Source organism: Berkeleyomyces rouxiae (genome assembly GCF_048999995.1).
Source record: "Berkeleyomyces rouxiae strain 22BRR77 chromosome Unknown BrBRR77_ptg000005l, whole genome shotgun sequence".
Taxonomy (NCBI): domain Eukaryota; kingdom Fungi; phylum Ascomycota; class Sordariomycetes; order Microascales; family Ceratocystidaceae; genus Berkeleyomyces; species Berkeleyomyces rouxiae.
In genome coordinates this window covers 1200342-1218096 of record NW_027396495.1, presented here as the reverse complement: position 1 = coordinate 1218096, position 17755 = coordinate 1200342, and the positions used below count along the sequence as shown (strand labels likewise).

Genomic DNA, 17755 nt, shown 5'->3' with positions numbered 1-17755 from the left:
GATGCTGTATGTGCGCCCCCCGATTAGGACCTCCACAATGATGACATCCTGGTGTTCCTCTCTCATGTAGGCCTTTTGGAAGCGAAGCCCGTGTCTTTTTGTCGAAATGTATGTGGCTACTCGGGGTTTCGAGCGCCAGTTACCCTCCGGGACTATTACCTGATAGGAGGGGTGCCTAGGGAACGTTCTGTTCCCCGGGTCTGCGCTTGACGGGGCCTCTTGGAGGCAGACCACATCCACCTGGTCTTCATGCGCCTTATGTAGCAACGACTGTGCACGGGTCCAGGACCTTTGCACATTCGCAGAAATCATTTGCAATACTGTGTCGTTAGGGTGTCCTAACATTTACAGAAGTTCCTCGTCATTGTCGTCTACCTGCATTGAATCCCGTGTTTCAGGGGACTCGCTGGAGGTGGGCAGGGGGGAGGGTTGCAGCTGGGCGGCCTGTGATGGGGCGGTCGATGGCTGGCTGGGCGCCGAGGAGGCAGGGGAGGGGGAAGCCTGGGAGCTTGAAGGGCTCTTCGTCTGTGACGACGGCCGGGCCGGGGGGGCGGAGGTGACGGCCGTGGAAGGCGCCTGGGAGGGCACTGGGGACGGGGCCTTGTCTCCCTGGGCGGCGGCTGCCGGGGTAGACGACTGCGTCTCGGTATCGGCCGGGCATTTGCGGTCAAAGTGGCGGACCCGGCAGCGTGTGCAGAACGGGAAGCGCTCCAGGGTGTTGTCTGCGGAGACCATGTGCAGCTCTCCAAGTGTCGCTACGCGGCGGGGAACCGCGGACGGGGACACAAGGCCTTCGTGGAAGGCGATGTGGGCGCGGAAGGTGGGCACGCCCGCCTTGCCAACGTACTTTGACAGCGTGGCGCTTGCGGAGACGACACCAAAGGCCTGTTCGATATCCTGACGGACATCATCTAGGGTGACCCGGTGGAGCATCACGGCGCCAGGGGTCTTGGGGTCCTCGACCGTGATCGAGGTGGGCAGTCTGTGTACGATGTACTTGGACCAAGCGTCCCTCTTGTGGACCTTCTCCGCAGTGAGGTTGGCGCGGATGCGCTCAGCGTGGCTGAGGAATTTGCCGACGTCACGGACGGCTGTCAGGGCAAAGCCCGTTTTGGTGGCAGTGGCGGTGCCTGCGCCCTCACCGCGGGGGATGCCCGCGTTGGCCTTCGTTACGATGTAGGCCGGCGAAAGCTTCCGGAGGGGGGAGTCGGTTGGCACAACCACGAAAAGGCGGTTGTCGGTGGGGGCGGCCTTGGGGGCTGACCTGGGATTGCCCTGTTTGGCCTTTGGGGCCCCGGGGCCCCGGTCGAGGGGACGGCGGGTTGGGTGGTCTTGGATGCTTTTTTGCCCTTGCGGGCGACTGTGCTCCAGGATTCCTTGTCCGGTGACTCGGTGGGCGCTGCAGGAGCGGCAGCAGAGGGGTGGTGTGCAGGCTGGGCCTTTGATGGAGCCGGGGCCGGGGCCGGGGCCGTGTTAGGGGCGGGTGGCACGGGCTGTGCGGCCGGGGGGAGAGAGGTGTTTGTGGCAGCGCCCGTGGGGGGCGCGTGGGGTGAACCTGTCATCACGGCCACCAGGCCGTTCTCTAGGATTGAGGCTAGGTCGTTAACGATCTGGCGGGTAGACGCGAAGGCCTCCGCGTGGGGGGCCATGGAGGCCAGGCAGTTGTCGGCCATTGTCAAGAAGATGCTGGCCAAGCGATCTCTCGCGGCCGCTTCCGCATCCTGCTTGGTGCGGATCTTGTCGGCCAGGGCCTGGAAGCGACCGACCGGGAGCGAGATGGGAGCGTAGTGAGCCTCTTGGGGGAGGGGCGCGTCTTCGCTCCTGACGCGTTTTGCGCCTGTCGCGACGCGCGCGACGGAAAAGGGGAGCCCCTGAGGGGCCTGGCCGGTGAGGTTCGGCGAGAACGACGCGGAGGAGGGGACAGTGGTGGGCACGGGGGAGGGGTCGCTGGCGGGCGAGGTGGCCTGCGCGTACGTCAATGACGGAGGCGCGGACGCGGTCATCTTAGGGATGACAGGACCTGTCGGGGGCGAAAATAAAGTAAAGTAGTTTGCAATAATGGTAGCTGTTGTTGATGAAAGTCTTTATTAACCTGTCTACTCGCGAGGGATTCTCGACATACGACAGGGGACTATTTCTAGTACCAGGAAAAATACATAACAGAAGCAAAAACCAAAATCTAAAACCATGCATACAGAAACCCCACAATCCAAAGTATAATGACAGGAGGTCTCCCACCTGCCCAGCGCAGAGGCTGTCCTTCGTTCGCGTGGCCCCAAACAAGACCCAGAGTCCTGGCCTCACCGCCAATGTAGTGATAAAAAGATTTGTGCAAAATAAGAAAAAAAAAAGGGGGATTGGCGGCGCGGTTGCGCGAAAAAAGATTGGGCCCCAGAGGCTAAGCTGCCCCGGAATGGTAGCTGTTAGCTTGGTCAAAATGTCGAAGGTGAACGCAAAAAGTGCGACAACTAACCTCCTTGCGAGCAAAAAGTCACCCATGGGTAGCGACAAGATTCGTGATGATAATCTTTGTGTAACCATGAAATCCTATAGAGGAAAAAGGAAAGACATACAACACCGAGGATTCGCATGTGGTCACCCACCATACTACTGGTTCGGCGCTCTGTGGCTTGACTAAGGGGGAGCAGACGGGACCCCGTATTTTCCGCAGGCTATGGTCGTATGTGGAAGATAGTTGTCAAGAAACTGTCTATGAGGAAAACGGGAAATTGGGCGAGAGCAAAACAACCTTCCCTCCTACAACCCTCGGGGGGTACCTTTGAGTTCAAGATGCCGCCCCCTCGCCCAAAGACGAACTTTCCCCTTCGTTGTGGGTTAGAAGAGCGACCAGCACATATTCCCAATGCTGCTGTCCTTTCTTTTCCGTCCTGTCTGATTTCGGTCATTCTCGATGAATCGAGTCGTGAGGCCCTGAGCCCGCCTTTTTCCCCTCTCGAGGGATGATCTTGCCGACGACCGCCCCTCTCGCAACACTTCTCGATCGCCGGTCTCTCGAGCTCCCATCACTCAACTCGGGGAGCCATACTCACACTCGATGGGCAGCCTCTTTTGAAGGTTCCGGATGTCCGACCCGCGGCGCGGGGATCTCGACGCTGTGCTCCATCCATAACACACGCCGCGATTACGTCCAACTTTTTCTTTCTTTCGGACACTCGATCGCCAGCCCTTTTGGAGGCTCGCTTGATCTCGGTTTGGCTTTTTAGGCCCCCCTGAACACGCCGGTTTTTCCCGGCGAACGAATGTTGGTGGGGATGGTAGCTCCACACAGGGCTTTGTTGTCGTGAGTCCACTTTTTGGGGTGCGTTTTTGTGGAAGTTTTCCTTTGTTCAACGGGGAGGTGGTATCTGGAGGACAAGGTGATGTCGAGGAGGATTCCAAGAGGAGGAGAGTTTGCGGAGTCCTGTTCCCTTGCGCCGGCTACAAGAGGAGGAAAATGACAAAAGTTGCAGCAACGGCCATGCCCGCAAAAGGACAAAACCACGCGTAATCCGCCGGGGACAAACCCCCGTGCCGAGAGCCGGTGGCCTTTTAGACTAGACTTCACGCGGTTTGTTGCAAACCAAAAATACCAGGTAACCAAACCCTGGAAAGGTAGGTGTGCCCTCGGGCCGCGCTGGACGGAAAGTCCTCCTGGCTTCTACGCCGGACCCTAAAAAGTCACAGGAGATGCTTAAAGTCTACGCGCACCTGCAATTGCTGACCGCCCGGGTGTAGTTTGGAAGATGACATTATCCGACTGCTTCCGTCCGGAATATGCCGTCGTATTGCTGCGAAATAACAGTAGGTAGACGTAAAAGAATAAAATCAAAATCAAATCAAATCAGGCGAGAGCAAAAACCCTTCCCTCCTACAACCCTCGGGGGGGTACCTTTGAGTTCAAGATGCCGCCCCCTCGCCCAAAGACGAACTTTTCCCCTTCGTTGTGGGTTAGCCGCAGACAAAGGAAATATGTGAGAAGGTGGTGTGGATTTATTCAGCCTGCGTGGCGCTGGGCATCAACTTCTTTGCGAGAGCGCGGAAGCCCTTCTCGGAGACGATCAGCTTCTGAATGAATCTTTCTTGGAAAGGTCTAGCGACATGGGCGCAGGTCCATGCGTGAAAGGCAGACTTCTCCTCGTTGCAGTCTGGGCAGAGTAGTTCGGCGTCTTCGTGAGCAAAGCGGCGGTGGTACTGGGCGAAGTCCCCATGAGCGGATCTCGCACTCAGCACACGACCAACCGTCTGTCGTCCGAAGCTTTTATACTCGTGCTTCCAGAGTTTGGGCGCATCTAACTGGTGCGTCAGGTGGGAGGGCTTCTTCTGGGTGTTCCACCACTTGTCAGAGCCTTCCTGGAGCCATGTTTTGCGCCACCGCTGGGCCCGGGCAAGCGACATAAACTCTGTCTCTGTGTGGTCCCTGGCAGCGCCTCCTTTTGCGCGTTCGTCAGCCGCTTCGTTTCCCTGTACCCCCATGTGACCAGGGACCCAGTGTACGTAGGCGGTACAGCCGGGCCTGTGGATGTGCCAATTGCGAAGCTTTGACTTGACGCTATCGATCTGGTTTTGGGACGTTCCGATCTTTGTTGTTGGGTTGAGGATGCGGTCGACGACACTCCTGTTGTCCAGGCAGAGGTGTAGAGTTTTGCTTTGACCCGCGTATTCCACTTCAGCACACTCAAGTGCATGAAGGGCTGCGATGGCTTCGGCATCTGCGACTTCATTCCATTTACCCGTTGGTATGGACCCTGCGAGCGTGTCCTCCGGGTACCCTACGACCCAGCCTGCTCCGGTGAAACCAGAAGCCAGCATGGAACCGTCCGAGTACGCCCATATGTCGTCAGGACACCTGCTCCGCCGTTCGGCGTGTCTCTGCACCTCTTCCTCCTTGTCGGCGAAGGGCAGAGATCCAGGGTATGGTGATATAGCTGTTTTGTCATACAGGTAGCTGGCCTGTGGGATTGATTTTGGTAGAAGCCTGCGGAGTGCGTAAACTCGCGCGTCTCTCTTGTCCCGGACTAGCATGTGATTGGGGTCAAGGGTTGCTAGCCGGATGGCTTCTCGGTGATGGAGGTCGTCTAGGATGAGTTCCATCGTGGGGATTTTGGCTGCGTGATGGAGCAGGGCGGTCGAGGTCGTGCAGTACACCGGGAGGGCCGCCCGGAGGGCTGCCCGTAATGTCTTTCCCAGTTGAGACTCTAGATGTACAATCTGCCGCCTGCGCGTCCGTAAAGGCCACCATGCGACCGCAGCAAACGTTAGAATTGGTATGACACACGCACGCACTGCATGTATCAGGGACTCTGTTGGTGCCCCTTTGTAGACTCCGGAGAGCATCCTGATTCCACTGATAGCCTTTTGGGCTTTCCTCACGGCCAGAGCGACCTGGGGGCGCGGAGACTGCTTTCTGTGGAGGAGGATGCCTAGCCAGCGTAGGGGTTCGTTGACGCCGACTGGAGCGAGGGATTGTCCATTGGGGAGGATGACCTCGGGGTTCCCCATGTTTCGCTTGTGGGTAATGTGAATATACCCGGATTTAGCCCAATCTAAGGAGAGCCCGTTTCCGGAGCACCAGGACTGAGCCACCTCGAGGTCCATCTTGAGGAGAGCAGCATTCTCTCTGAGTGTTAAGGATTTGGCTACGAGACACCCATCGTCTGCATAGCCTAATGCTGTGGGGACTCTTTCGTATAGCGGGGCCATGAAGAGGAGAAAGAGTATGGGTGAGATTGGTGAGCCTTGGGGCAGGCTTCCACCGAGGGGGGTTGGTTGGTCGTGGAACCCATCCAAGGAGATAGTGGAGGTGCGACCTGACAAAAAGGAGGCTGTCCAGCGGCATATTGAAGCGGGCCATCCTTGTGAGATAAGCCGGTTCACCATGCGGTTGGGTGTGACGGAGTCAAAGGCTCCCTTGATGTCGAAGGTAAATATAGATGTCGATCGGCCTTGGTTCTTGGCTTCCTCAAGCTCGTCATACAGGGAGAGGATGAGGTCGGTAACCGATCTTTTGGGCAGTGCGCTTGTGTAGCGCGGAGGGATGATGCTTCTTTCCACAGCAACATATGAGAGTCTTTTGGCGATGAGACGCTCTAGTGCTTTGCCTAGTGTGGGTAGCAGAGAAATTAGTCGATAGGAGCGCGGGCTAGACATGTCCCTGTCTCCGGGTTTCGGGAGGACCACCATCGCGGAGTGCTTGAATGATGCGGGATGGTGGCCCCAGCGGATGCAGCCGCGAAAGAACTTCACGTAGATGTCTTTGAGGAACGGCCACGTGAGTTTGAGCGCTGCATTCGGGATGTTGTCGACCCCAGGGGCGGTGTTTTTTGGTTTCCACATCGCGTCCCTAATCTCTTTCTCTGTGAAGCTGTCCAGGGGGTCTGTCGCGCGGACAAAGGGCAGGGGGTGGTCATCGCTGACAGCCTGCTCCGGCACGTGAGTGTCACGGAGGAGCTGAATTTTGTCAGTCGGAGCTGTGATTTCGCGCCCGTCGGGTGCCTTGAGCGGTGGGCTTGTTAGTGGCAGCGGTTTGTGCGCCCACTTAACTGCTCGGAAGAGGTCCTTGGCATCCTTAAGCTCGGCGATGAGAGACTTAAAGAACTTCCTTTTGGCGTTACGGACCGCCTTCCTCAGGCGTTTTTTTGCACGTTTTAAAGCGTTACGGCGGACTGGATCTTCTCTTCGTTTTTTCCAGCGCTTTCTCACTTTGCGGTGTTGTATCGCGGCCTCTTTGCACGAGGAGTTCCACCAGGGGTTGCCGCGGCCTTTGTCAGAGGACTTAGTTGTGGATTTTGTCAAGACGTCGGAGATGCCCTGTTGCAGTTGGGCCGCCAGGTTGTCAAGCTCTAGATGTTGTTGTTCAGTAGGTAGGGCAGAAAGATTTGGGTAAGTTGCCTGGAGGTGCGCGGCAAGGGAGCTGCACTCTCGTTCGAATTCTTTCTGGTCTAGGGATTTCATATTAACTTTGTTCGTAGGCCGTCTGCGTGCGACTTCGCATCGACTGATTGTGACCACCACGGCGGAGTGATCGCTGCCGCATGTGAGGGCTTCGTCGAGTATTGCCTGGGCGTGGAACGTTGGTGGGATGTTGTGGGAGATGATGGAAAGATCCAGCACTCCTCCTGCATCATGGGTGGGGATGTTGGGGTCCGTAAGGAGGACCGAGTTCGAGTCCAAGAGCCAGTCTGCAAGCATTTCGGCATTACGGGTCGACTGGAGCACCCTGGCATCCCATCTGGGGTGGTGTAAGTTGAAATCTCCGACTACCAAGTATGTCGGGGACAGCGTGGCATTGATTAGCAGTTCGGCAGCTTCGTTGGTTTGATGGCTGCCTGTGCCACTGTTGTATACATTGACGATGTCTAGAGGTCGGTCCCGTAGTCGAACCTGAATGCACAGGATGTCGGTGTGGGCGCCGAAATAGTCGGTCGAGTGCGCGAGAATTTCCGTACGGACGTAGGTCATCACTCGGGGGCGGGCGGTCCACTTCTGCAATGGGGCGAAAGTGGTGTATGCAGGGTGTCTCTGCGTCTTTTGTCTGAGGAGATCAGAGGAGATCCACGGCTCCTGAATGCAGACGATGTCGATCTTCTACGTTACAGCTAGTTGAAGGCAGGCTGCGTGCACGGTGCTAGATCTATGGGTGTTAAGGTGTGCAATTTTGATCTGGCACCCAGTCCCCTGAGAGACTTTCATAGCCGTTTGGGGGTCGGGAACCGTATTTTGTGGCGGTTGCCCATGAAGACTATCGTCTTCGTCCTTGCGGCAATGTGCTCCTCGAGGAAGCAAAGCTTCAGGGTGCCCGTGTTTGACCCTTCGGAAACCTCTCTCCAGTTTACCATGGTGGGGTTGGCGCCGAAAGCCTCTCTGGCATGAGTCTTATAGAGGTCGTCGGTTAGTTCGACCTCAACGTCCGAGTATTTTCCTTCACTGGACGTGAGAGACTTGACTTTCTTGGGCACGTCAGCGACAATCACTGAGACCCAATTGGCGGCCGATTCGATCTTGGCATCTCCGAACAGCTGGGATAGCGTGCTGGAGGCCTGGACGATCGAGTCCTTGCCCGAGACAGGAGTGAGGGCCAGCCCGGAGCGGACATGCTTGACCTCACTGACTCCGCAGTTGTCGGGCAGGAGTCTGTTAATCTGTTCCGCCAGGGAGAGAGGGTGGATGGCGCGGAGGTTTGAAGACTCCTGAAGGCGCACGAAGACTCGGGCGTCCATCGTGGGAGGCTTGCTCTTGGCCTTGCCGTTCTTGTTGTTCTTCTTCTTGTTGTTGCCGGTCTCGGTGCTCGGAAGATGACATCATCCGACTGCTTCCGTCCGGAATATGCCGTCGTATTGCTGCGAAATAACAGTAGGTAGACGTAAAAGAATAAAATCAAATCAAATCAGGCGAGAGCAAAAACTCAACCCCACAGTAAGCAGACTGACGATATCAAAAAAAAAAAGACATACAACACTGGGGATTCCCACGTGGTCACCCACCGTAGTACTAGTCCAGCGCTTTGTAGGTTAACTAAGGGAGAGCGGACGGGATCCCGTGCTTTCTACAAGCTATGGTCGTATGTGGAAGCTAGTTTTGGTACCATAGATTATTAGGCATTGAGACATCGGCTTGGGGCACGACACGCCGCCGAGCTGCAAGAGACACGGAGTCGAGAAGGACGATCCACATGTCTAGACGTAAAAAGGTCTACAAAAGAGGTAAAGCAGGTCATGGGGACAAGATCTCTAGAGGGCGGCGTAGGACGCAACAATATTGGCCAATGTTGTCAAGAAGATGGAACAGAGAGGCTCGAGTAGGTAACAGCTCACCAACTGGACATAGGCCGAGAAGAAGGCCGAGTCGTGCTATGTACTTTGGCCTTGCTCACTATATATGGTTGCATATGTAGTGGGGCCCAATGTTACCCTTTGCCTTCCAAATGCGCCGGGTTCATTGTGTAACTAAGACGAATTCGGGCTGGTGCCACTATTGCAATGTCAAACTGTGGAATTGACGAAAGTATGGAAAACACACTGCTTCGAGCCCTTTTGTTCCCTGGGCTGTATTTTCTACTGCTCCAGTTGCCACCAGTCTGGCGACTGGGTCAGTCTTGCCCGTGACCGTTTGATGGTCGATAAAAGACAATGCCGGCAGGAAAACAAAAGGGCGGAGAGATCAAGTGAAATGGGGCAAGCGACCAGGACAATGGCATAGCATCGAGCACGCGAGTATCAATCAGCATATGACGACCAAAATCCATCGACGGGGCTTTGGCATCGTACCCAAGCTTAGTCGAAACTGAATAGGCGGTTTGGATTTATTCTTGGGGGACGGAACTAGTCTCGATCAGAAGATTGCATTCAAGTTTGGCAATAGATGATGGTCATATTTGAAGGGGATATACTAGAGTTTTATAGACACCTTCAATCTAAGGGTTTTTCACTGAAATTTGCACGAGTGTTGAAGTCAAGGTTAGGTTGATGACTATGAATTGAATCCTAGATGCCATGTCTTGACCACTCAGATCACATCTTCTCGGCTGCTCACTCGTATCTATTCTCTGAATCGATAGATGTACTGCCAGTTCCAGTCGACAACCAGTACATTAGATCTATAGCACATCCTACAGTCTATGTTAAGGATGAGAACGCGCCGATTATCACCAACAGATTAACATGGCGTTTTTTTTATTTTTTTTACATACCAACCTGGCAGCTTTGGAAAAAATGGCGCGCACTAGAAAACGTGATACACTTACATTTTATTCTCTCGTTGACAATCACAGTGAGTAGAGCTCGCAAAGTTAAAACCCGTCGCTGGGCACAGTATCAAGTACGGGGGCAGTTCCAAGAGACAAAACAATATTATAGATTTCCCGTAATTATATCAGAGGTTAGACCACCAGCCCCCATCCACAGCGTGATTTGCGCGTAAAGGCACAAAGTTACACAGCGTTTACACCAAACATGGCGTCAAGCAAACACACACACATTAATAAGGCTGTCGTGCACTCGCAACACTTGATAAAAAAAAAAAAAAAAAAAAAACCTCACCATTGACCTCCCAGTCAAGGCTGAACCAGAGTCAAGGGGCAATGTTATGCCGTGCTCCGTAATCTATTTCCGGCGATAGTCAGCCGCCAATTACGCCAGGCTGTGGTGTACCGAGACGGTTTGCGTTGTGTTGGAATCCAAGTCAGGAAAAGCAAGCACGCGCCACGGCCTGGGCCCGGCGTTTGGCCCCTTTGTCGCCGTTTGTTTTGTGTGTGATTTTCTTTTCTGTTCTTCGTTTTTTTTTGCTTCTAGATTGCGTAGTGAGTAGAGTGTTTGTTTGCCTCTTGCTATCTCTGATCTTGTTTCCGTAGTCTCGCGGCGAGATGCTGCGTTTGTGTTTGGCATATGCTGTGGCACTTTTGATATCTTCTCACCAGCTTGACTCGGGAACTCGTTGCCTCCTCGCGAAATGAGATGATGTAGATGATATACACGAGGTGGATGAATAGTTCCACCTATATCTCGCTCTGGCCATCTCGCTGCATAAAAAGACCGTGATGGTTCGGCTTTCTGATTTGAGATTCTCTTCTCTCTTCTTCACTCACCTCTTCACCATCATTCCCAGCCTCAAGCTTTCAGCAACACATTCTCTTCTCGCCTCTTTTCTTCTCTTCTTTACTCAAGCCACAATGAAGTTCTCCATCTTCCTCCTTGCCGGTGCTTCTACCGCCTCTGCTGGTTTCTGGCACCACTTTTGCGCCAAGGGATTCGGCTGCTTTGGAGCCGACGATGAGCCTGCCACTATCTCTTTGCAAACCCCGGCCTACACTACGCCTACGGCTTTCGCTATTCTCACTGCTGCTACTGCCTCTACTATTCCCACTATTTCTACTACTCTAGTCACTGTCGTCAAGATCACTACCTCCGAGGAGCTCGCGGAGTCCAGCACCACCACCGCTGTGGACATCCCGCTCCAAACCGGTACCGCAGCTCTGGGCGCATCAGGCTCCGTCACTGATTCCGGCGCAACTGAGGAGACCGAGACCCCCCAGAGCCTCAAGTACAAGTTTGTCTGGAACACTCTTGGCCGCACACGATTCGACTACAGAACCAAGACTCCACGGCCAACCGACGTCTAATTTAGCGACAAATCGATATAAAGGATAGTTATAGATGAAGTTGCTGATTGGGTACCTCTTTTGTTTGATTTTCGGCTTGTACTCTCCCTCTATGCTAACCCTTCTGGCTTTGTTTTGTTTTTTGCTTGATGGATTAGGGTAATAAGGCATTAGTTACAAAGATTTGTAGAATGTGTTGTTGAATTGACTAGTTAGTTGCATGCTTCTTAATACACGTCCCAGTTCCAAGTCCCATGTGGTCTCTAGTGCTAAACATGACGGTAGCACAAAGCACCAAGCCATAAAGAAAAAAAAAGAAATAGAAAGAACAAAAGAGACATACAACACCGGGGATTCCCACGTGGTCACCCACCGTAGTACTAGTCCGGCGCTCTGTAGGTTAACTAAGGGAGAGCGGACGGGATCCCGTGCTTTCTACAAGCTATGGTCGTATGTGATAGTGGCATGTGACAAGCCCGTATATAAACAAGTGCAAGCCCCGCCCGACTACAGTGGCAGATTGGCGCCTGACAGGCCAAGCAAGCCCAGCCGCTCGCTTGGCAGTTCCAAACTCGCTCGCCCAATCCATGAAGCAATATTTCTTGGATCTGAGTGACTCTGCTACTGCTGAATATTCGCGGTCGACCGCCCGACGCGGCAGAGTCGCTGTGCGGTGCATGTTATTTCCGTGTAAGTCAGCTGCTGCATTGAGTTGCCCACGGACTCGGAGGCTAAACGTGCCAAGAATGTCATTTGACTCTTGCGATTCGCTGTTTATTTTAGACAGCCGCCCCGTCGGCATGTTCTTTTTGATTGCCTGTGGGAATGACAGCGTGAGCATTTGGCATCACCTGCAACGCAGGCTGGTGCTTCAGCACCACTGGTCAAGACATAGGTTCTACGCCTTTACAGGGACTTGTCGGCTGTTCTATAGCAGTACGACAAGACCAGTTAGTGTGACAGTGGCTGAAGAGGATTGGCTGGCTTCACTCACATCAGACGTTATGAAAGTGGCAACGGCCAAACATGACAGTACTTTGCACTCGATGGGCAGCGACTAAGACCAGTGCAGCCGCCCACTACACAGCCGTTTTCTTTTTCTTTCGAAGTGTCCCCCACGGCGTAATCTCAAAGTGGCGTATCCTTGTATAAGCTTCTATATCACGGCATATGGTGCGATCGTGGTTCGACCTCTCCTCTTCGCGATCCCTCTGTACCACAAAAAAAGAAGCAGAGCCCGTCTTCCCTTGCGTTAGGGTCTGGACCCTTGCCTGTCTGGCTCCTGCGTCCCTTTTCTGTGTGACCAGCGCAACCCTAGAAATTCTTTTCTTCCCGGTGCAAACAGTTTTGTTTGTGTTTGTCAGAGAAGGAGGCGGAGAAGAAAAGAGGGGCATGCATGCCCTTTTCCTTCCCCACAATGGAATCCTTCCTTTGATTCCGTGGGTTGAATTTATTGTCTCTGCGCTTGGACGCTTTCAAGTTGAAGCTCAAGCTCAAGCTCAAGCTCAAGCTCAAGCTCACAAAGCTTTTGGAGTTTGAAAACACAACCTTGGCTTCTTTTTCTTTCTTGTTCTTGTTCTTGTCTTTGACACCGAGAGCTCCGACGGCGCCTGCGAAAGCACCCCCCCCCCCCCCCCCCCCAAAAAAAAAAAAAAAAAAACCCCAGACGCGGCAAAATGTGCAGGCAGCTACGCAAAGAGGGCGAGAAACAGCTGAGGGGTCTAAGTATCTGACTCCTTTTCCGTTTTTCTTTTCTCCACCTCCGCCGTAATCAGATCTTGCACTCCTGTTCTCACCACCCACGCACAAATCGTGGTTTCAAGACCCGCGTTCTGGACTCGGCACTCGGCCAATCAAGCAGCCCCACAGAAGCGGGTTGCTGGCAGGCGGCTATAGTTACAGCCGTTCAAGGAAAAAGCATGAGAGCATGTTTGTTTAACGATCCGGGGCTCCCCCCCCCCCCCCCCCCACGCCGTTGTTCTTGTAAGCCAAAAACACCTTATCTCTGTAACCATATGTACCTCCACAGATACACAATACACACCTGGTGGCTGCTCTCTCGTTGCCAGTGGGTGCCCCGGCACTTGAGATAGCCTTGGTCCCTTCTCTTCTGCGGGTTCCGGCTGCGCCCTGCCTGTTCCTTTTACCCGGACGCTGTCTTGTATCTTGCATGTAGCTATGTGTGTATATCTGTGTCTACAGAATCCGCTGGTCGGCAGTGTCTCACTTTTCTCCCTTGCTCACATTATATCTAGCTACATAGCTACTGCATATCTGTCCGCGGGGTGCGTCTACTTGTATAAACTGGCCGTTCTTGTTTGATGATAACCAGCCCCAAGTCCCCGCCGTGATAATCATCTCTGGCTGTACCCCCCCCTCTCTCTCTCCCGCCGATTCTCAACACGCACATATGAACACATGCTGCTTGCGTCGTGTTCCTCGAGCAAGTAGTACTCGTGTACAAATACAACAACTAGGCACGTAAATAGCTGTGCAGGGTGGGGTGCATCTGGCCTGCATGTCTTGCTGGTCGCGGCTTTCAAACTCAAAGTCTGTGCCCTCGCTTTCTTTTCCAACTCTGTATGGACGCCCCCCTCCCCCTCTCCCTCCCCCAATCTCATCACGGCCCTCTCGGGCGGCTTGACATTGGGTCTCTTTGAAGAAACACACAGCTCGCCCTAGCGCAGAGCTTCAGCGAGAGGCTGCTCAGGCCCGCCTGAATAGCGTCGGATTGGCGTCTGTTTTTTTTATTATTATTTGTTTATGCTGTGTCTCTCACGGCTTGTGTATTGGTTCGCGTGGTTGCTCTCTTTGTAAAAAAAAAAAAAAAAAGAAAGAAAAACAAAACTGCTGTTGGTCATACATCCACACAAGCCCTCCCGTCTTCCCCTGCACTCAACCAACTCTCAAGCCCACACTCACACACAGCTTCACCACACGAAAAATTCTACTTCCCACATGACCTGCCAGGAACCTCCAAATGATGTCATCGTGAGGGGCAGCTGAGCCCACGAAGCTCGTGTGTCTACATCCAACTATCGCTGCCCCAGCGAGCCCAACCCAACACCACGACTGACTCTGGCTTGGGCCCCCGGCATCCCGTGGAGATACTTATACGTGTCCACACACCACACATTCTCACCCTGCGGCTGTCGAGCCAACCAGCCCCGTGCCGTGTGGGCTGCCCTTGTTCCCCGGCTGGTGGTTTCATTGCATCTCTCCGGGGGCCACCCCTCCCCTCCCACAGCGTCATTTGCCGAGTAGATGGCACCATGTTCTCCAGTTCCAGTGTCTTTCAATGCTTTTAGGCACCCGAAGGTAACCTTGTTAAGCAACCAGCAAAAAGGAGGACGAGTTTATACTATATTGTCGTAACTAGTGAAAAAGAAAAAAAGAAAAGCCTCTCCACACATGTACAGCCTGCACCCCCCAAAGACACTCAAAAGAAAACAACTCATGATATTCCCGTATAGGCTTTGGAGAACGCCGTAGATTGTGCTTGTAAACAAGTTAATTTGCACATTCTTTTTGGGACTCTTGTGTTTTATACAAAGCTAGTTAGATATTCTAGGAAAAGAGAAAACAGGGCTCTCAGGAAAACAAAAAAAAAGCCAGAAGCGCAGCGGGAGGCCATCCAGGCACATCGACACCCAACTGGGGTCAGAGTTTTTTTTTGGAGGGAGGGAGGGAGGAGGGGAGAGGATTTTCTTTTTTTTTTTTCCTTGTTCCCCAGTTCCTCTCATGCTCGTGGAGAAGGGCCGCATCGAACATGTTCCCCTTGCCTAGAACTGGCGAGATGTGCCCCCCATGGAGTCTAGCCCATCTTCTTCTTCCCCTCTCCTTGTGCTCTTTTTTTTTTCGTTTCTCTCCGGCCCCGTTAGGGCTAGGGAGGGCAAGGGGGAAGGGGAGGGGAGGGGGGAGGATCATGACAGACAACGAGAGGGGGAGGCAAGCGATATAGTCCACAGAAAAGGAAAAGAGGATAAATGCCAAGAGAAAAAAAAAGAATGATAACAAGGAAGTGTTGTGTTGTGTGCCAAAAGGGGGGGATGAAGAAGTCATACGATTAATGAAGGCCCCAATATGTAAGGAAAGTCTAAGTAAAGGAAAAGAATTATGAAAAGAAAAACAAAGTCGTACAGTATCATCAAAACTTGAGAGGAGTTTCAAGAGAGTGCTTATAAATGAGGTGAAATCAACGCCTGGAGAGGACGTGACGAAACAGGTGTTAAAAATGGGTAGAAAGTGAATAATGGAAAACCTTGACGCCACCCAAGAAAAAAAAAACAAGATAACCGCCAGAAACAAAAAAGAAGTAGCTTGCTGTAGCCCAAGAAACACTCGCACCAAACAACGGGTGGATGGCTACATATCCCGAGAAGACCAAAAAGAAAAGAAATGTGTCCAAGAAAAGAACCTCAAGAAAAGGACCAACGCGCTCTAATAAAACCGTAAATAATGATTTCGTATCATCTCCATCATGACAAGCAAAGGCAGAAAAAACAATTGATTCATGAATAAAATAGGAGGGGAAGAAAATAAAAAAAAAGGAGGCGCATGCAATCGAAGCATGAAAAAAAAAAAGAGTAAAAATGAACAATGAGAGGAGAGGAGGGGGTCAAAGGGTGGGCTGTGTCTATGCAGCCATGTTTAGGAGGTTGTACCTGACAAGGAGCAGCCGCGGCGGCGGCGGAAGCGGCAACGGCATTGCTTAGGCCTCAGACGACCACTGGCTGTTGGGCCGGGGCGTTTGGGGAAAGGCGGTCGACGAGTTCTCTGCCAGAAGCTCGCGCACGGGAATTAAGCCCGTGTGCGGCGTCGACGGCACGGGCAGCTTGCGCTGCGACGCATCAGAGCGGTTGATGATGTCGGCCAAGGAGACGCCCGACTTGCGCGACGGCAGTTGCACGCCATGGTTGTGTGCGTTGCCCGGTGCTGTTGATCCCATGGCGTCCTGTGCGGGCTCTAGCGGCGGCAGGGCCGGCGTCGGCTGGTTCAGCGACAGGCTACGGATGGCAGGCAGCTGGTTGGCCTGCGGATCCATCATCTGATACGAACGCATGCGCGGCGACTGCGCCGGGGTCGCAATGGGCGTGTGGTCAGGCGTGGGCGACAGCGAGTCATGTGAGAAGGTGGGTGAGGAGGGCGCAGTGCTGTTGGGGGAGTTGGGGCGCGAGCGCTTGGGTTGGCGGTAAGCATGGCGCCCATAGTGGTCGTCGTTGTGGTCATCATGTGAATGTGACCGAGACATGTGGTAGGGGGCTAAGCCAATGTTGGATAGCCCTGAGCTGCTGCCGAAATGGCTGTGACCAAAGTTTGACCGGCTGGATAGGTTGCTATTGTGTGCGAAAAAGGTGTTGCGAGTGGCGCTGTTGCCATTCAGCATGCCGTAGAGGTTGCTTGTTGAGCTGCTGGTCTGGATGGGCGCATCCCGCTCGACCTGGTTGGCTGCCCGAGCCAGCATGGAAATATCAAGATGGGAAGCGGAAGAGGTGATGCCACCACGGGTGTAGGGGTTTAGTGGTGAGGAGTACTGGGCAAGGATGGAGACGTTGTGGGGAGGGGACACATTGGGGGACACAATGGCCGAGCCTGGGGCTGATCTAATGGCCCGCGGCGCAGGGGGAGGCATCATGCCATCGACTCCCATTTGTGACTGTTGCTGCTGCTGCTGCTGTTGTTGTTGTTGCTGCTGCTGCTGTTGCTGCTGTTGAGCGGCCTTGGTTCCCCTTCTGGAGTTGGGGTTGCTGTGGATTCTGGTGTGGCGGGTGAGCTCATCAGAGCGGGAGAAGCGCTTGCTGCAGCCGGGATGCGTGCAGGCATGGGGCTTCTCGCCGGTGTGTGTGCGGATATGGCGGGTCTGATGCTCCAGGCGGTGGAAGGCCTTGTCACACATGGTGCACTTGTAGGGCCGGGGAAGTTCGGTAGTGGCAGGGGCAGCAGTAGGGGCAGAGTTCACGTCGGTGTTGTGGGCGGCATTGGCAACCTCGGCCAGAGGACCGTTGGGTTTCAGCAGAGCTGAGATGGGGGAGTTGGAGGACATGTCAGAGAGAGGCGTGGAAGCTCCAGAGTTGTTGGTGGAAGAGGCGGAAGAGGAAGGGCCGGAGTTGGTGGGGTGCAGTAGATTGGAGAAATCTACTGCCGAAGAGTTGCGTTTCATGTGGTCTGCTGGTAGTGTGAAGAGCTGGATATGGTTGGGGCCCGGCAAGACCGATGACGACACGCTTTCAAGTCGAAGAGAGAGATGAAGCGCTGGCGAGCAGAGGGCGGCGAGAGGTGGTTGATAGAGCCGAGCTTCGTATTAGGCGAGTATATTTGGTATATGGTGGAAGAGTTGCTGAGGCGAAGCTGAGGTTGTCGAAGGTTTTTGAATGCAGAAATACGGCAGTGTGCGTAAAAGTTGGGCGATGATAGGACAAGAAATGAAGAGACCCGGCGGAGGACGGGGCAACTGGTTTTATAAGAAGCTGCGAGCCCCAGATAAAAGTTTGGGTGAACAATCTCTAGGAAGGAAGTCGGCTTGTAGAAAAACGCAATGCAAGCACCAAAGGAAGGGAAAGAAAAAAAAGAAAAAGGCAGATACCGATAAAATGATGCAGTTTAACGTCGTCGCTTAAACACACGCCCTCCCCCGCCCTATCAGTGGGTTAGCCTGTGTGGGCT

General features: G+C 53.7%; 5 protein-coding genes across 5 annotated transcripts; 1 reads left to right on the top strand and 4 right to left on the bottom strand.

Annotated features, from left to right (window-relative positions):
* Positions 1-345: 345 nt before the first annotated feature.
* On the bottom strand, positions 346-2003 carry BROUX77_005459 (uncharacterized protein; the record flags this gene model as incomplete). Its single annotated transcript, XM_073750335.1, has 2 exons — positions 346-1264; positions 1390-2003. The coding sequence occupies 2 exons, from the start codon at positions 2001-2003 to the stop codon at positions 346-348; spliced, it is 1533 nt and encodes a 510-aa protein (XP_073604345.1).
* A 1987-nt stretch (positions 2004-3990) lies between these two features.
* Positions 3991-7458, bottom strand: BROUX77_005458 (uncharacterized protein; the record flags this gene model as incomplete). Its single annotated transcript, XM_073750334.1, has 1 exon — positions 3991-7458. The coding sequence occupies one exon, from the start codon at positions 7456-7458 to the stop codon at positions 3991-3993; it is 3468 nt and encodes a 1155-aa protein (XP_073604344.1).
* Positions 7459-7685: 227 nt separating this feature from the next.
* BROUX77_005457 (uncharacterized protein) lies at positions 7686-8216 on the bottom strand (the record flags this gene model as incomplete). The annotated part of the gene is made up of 1 exon (XM_073750333.1): positions 7686-8216. One exon carries the CDS (start codon positions 8214-8216, stop codon positions 7686-7688), a length of 531 nt encoding a protein of 176 aa, XP_073604343.1.
* A 2447-nt stretch (positions 8217-10663) lies between these two features.
* Positions 10664-11113, top strand: BROUX77_005456 (uncharacterized protein; the record flags this gene model as incomplete). The annotated part of the gene is made up of 1 exon (XM_073750331.1): positions 10664-11113. The coding sequence occupies one exon, from the start codon at positions 10664-10666 to the stop codon at positions 11111-11113; it is 450 nt and encodes a 149-aa protein (XP_073604342.1).
* Positions 11114-15803: 4690 nt separating this feature from the next.
* On the bottom strand, positions 15804-17252 carry BROUX77_005455 (uncharacterized protein; the record flags this gene model as incomplete). Its single annotated transcript, XM_073750330.1, has 1 exon — positions 15804-17252. The coding sequence occupies one exon, from the start codon at positions 17250-17252 to the stop codon at positions 15804-15806; it is 1449 nt and encodes a 482-aa protein (XP_073604341.1).
* Between the last annotated feature and the right edge of the window lie 503 nt (positions 17253-17755).